Source organism: Patiria miniata, unplaced genomic scaffold (assembly GCF_015706575.1).
Source record: "Patiria miniata isolate m_02_andy unplaced genomic scaffold, ASM1570657v1 HiC_scaffold_7, whole genome shotgun sequence".
Classification (NCBI taxonomy): domain Eukaryota; kingdom Metazoa; phylum Echinodermata; class Asteroidea; order Valvatida; family Asterinidae; genus Patiria; species Patiria miniata.
In genome coordinates this window covers 3,567,373-3,569,643 of record NW_024037074.1, presented here as the reverse complement: position 1 = coordinate 3,569,643, position 2,271 = coordinate 3,567,373, and the positions used below count along the sequence as shown (strand labels likewise).

The 2,271-nt window shown below is 48.2% G+C and overlaps 1 protein-coding gene across 1 annotated transcript; it reads left to right on the top strand.

Annotated features, from left to right (window-relative positions):
• Positions 1 to 525: 525 nt before the first annotated feature.
• LOC119718846 (tetratricopeptide repeat protein 22-like) lies at positions 526 to 1,938 on the top strand. Its single transcript, XM_038188266.1, has one exon. It carries the CDS (start codon positions 526 to 528, stop codon positions 1,936 to 1,938), a length of 1,413 nt encoding a protein of 470 aa, XP_038044194.1.
• The last annotated feature ends 333 nt before the right edge of the window (positions 1,939 to 2,271 follow it).

Here is a 2,271-nt window from a genome sequence, read left to right as displayed (position 1 = left end):
CCTTCACCTTTTTCATATACTACATGGGGCGAAGTGGGGATGGGGCGAAGTGGGGATGGGGCGAAGCGGGGATGGGGCGAAGGGGGGATGGGCGAAGTGGGGATGGGGCGAAGCGGGGATGGGGCGAAGCGGGGATGGGGCGAAGGGGGGATGGGGCGAAGTGATATGGGGCGAAGTGGAAATGGGGCGAAGCGTCCGACACCCGACATGAATTATATTCTTAAAAAAATCATTATTCTAAACGTCATCAAGGATTTCCATTTTCTGCTCTCAATGCGTTTTTTTTTATACATTGTAGGAACACAAATTCAGTTTGGTTGTCACAGACTGGGGCACGACTCATACATGTACCACAATGTGTCTATAAAACTGGTTTAGAGTATGCATATTTTTATACCCGCAGATGGATTTCTTTTGGGGGATATCTGTGCGATAATCTCGATAGATCGGGTTTCGATGCTTCAGTAGATTTTTCTGGGATAAATTTATTTCAGAACATACTGCTGTGTTTTCATGAATTATGCCATGTTCTTCTATTCATGTTCCTCTAGGGCATCGAATGAGGAGCAATTACCACCCGCGGGGCACTTTAACCTGCCGTTGCCAATTGCCACTGATAAGATCGTGAAAGCCAATGCGGGCTATAAACGTGAGCTTTTTGAACATCACTTGGAGCGGAGGACAAACTATTGCGCCAACTGTAACCTTCTGGGCGTGTTGGCTTTCACGGAGGGAGACGAAGAGGAAGCGCTGAAGTATTTCAAGATGGCACTGGATGAAGACCCAAAGAATTTGAATGCCTTGGCCAACATCAATCACGTGAAAGGGCGGTCCAGTTCAGAAAAGGAGAATTCAGTGCCTGATTTATCGACGAGAGCGGGAAAGATACAACAGGCGAGGTGCTATGCGGAGCAAGCCTATCCCTACATCCAACTCTACCATGGCACGGTCAAAGACCAGCAATATGAATGGTATAATTGGGCTGCCCGATTGTACAAAGAAGCGTTCACATTGGCCGGTAGTTTGGTGGATCGAGCCACGAGGCATGAGTGGTTGTTTAGTTCCGGACTCGCCAGTTTTAAAATCTTGGAAATGATGGTCATCAAGAGAAACGAGGGGTGTGCTAAAGAGGCGTTGCGAGGCCTAGCTGAGAGATTTGGGGCTATTGTGGACAGCCCATCTGCAGATAACGCAATCAAGTGCAAAGCACTGATGCACGTTGCCGTCGCCTTCGAAAAAGCTTCAAGACTCTTTGTAATACCTCAAGAGTACATACCCAAGAGCCTGGTGAAATACATCGCCCGCCCGGAGAAGTGTCTGCGGAAGGCGCGAGATTTGTCTCCGGATGACGCCTTGACGGCCAAGATCCTCGTTCGTCTTGCTCAGATGCGTCAACGACCTGATTGCGGTGGGTCGTTCGAGGAAGCCATGGAGCTCTTAAATGAATCCATCGCTCTAGACCCCTCCAAGTTCAACTTCCTTGCCTACTCTTCGAGGGCCTCACTGTGCATCAAACAATACAGACGCACCAATGAGCTACGTCTCCTATCGAAAGCTCGGAGAGACCTGGAGTTCATCTTGCCAAAGCACGAATCACCATGGGATTTGGAATGGCTGGCGGAAGTATATTATCACCTGGCGAAACGCACCGCAGGGAAACAAGCTAAAAAGTACATCAGGAAGGCTCTCGAGACCTGTACGAGGTGCAAGGGATGCCAGGACGGCAAAAAGAGATCTGGGCTTCACCACGTACGTGGACAGATCCTGTGCCTGAACGGCCAGCATCAGGAAGCGATGGAGTCCTTCCAGAAAGGCGTTGCGTGCGAGGAGAAAACCGGCTGGATAAGCGGCAACATGGACTCACTCCGCGAAGAACGGGAACACGTCAGAAAGGACGATGCAGCTAGGAAAGTCCTAGAGTCTGACGCGGATGACTGATGCTGATAGTGGGGTATATAGCCAGAGGAGGCGTTCTCTGGAACATCTCAGATGAAACTTGAAGTATGTGGCTCAATGTAAAGACTTAATTGGTGCCGATATCAACCGGCGCTTTGTGGGCATCGGTAACGATGTCGACTTAAACGTGTATTTTGGTTCCGGGAAATGTTGGATTCTAGGTGCTCTGTGGTGTAACCTGAGGCAATACCTGGCTACTGTAGCCAATTTTTGGTTTTTTTTTCAAGTTTTTGCAAAATTTACTTCATTTTCAAATAATCTTGCTCTTTAAAAGTTTTTTATTAAGTTGGGATAAATGTATAATAATGTATTTGC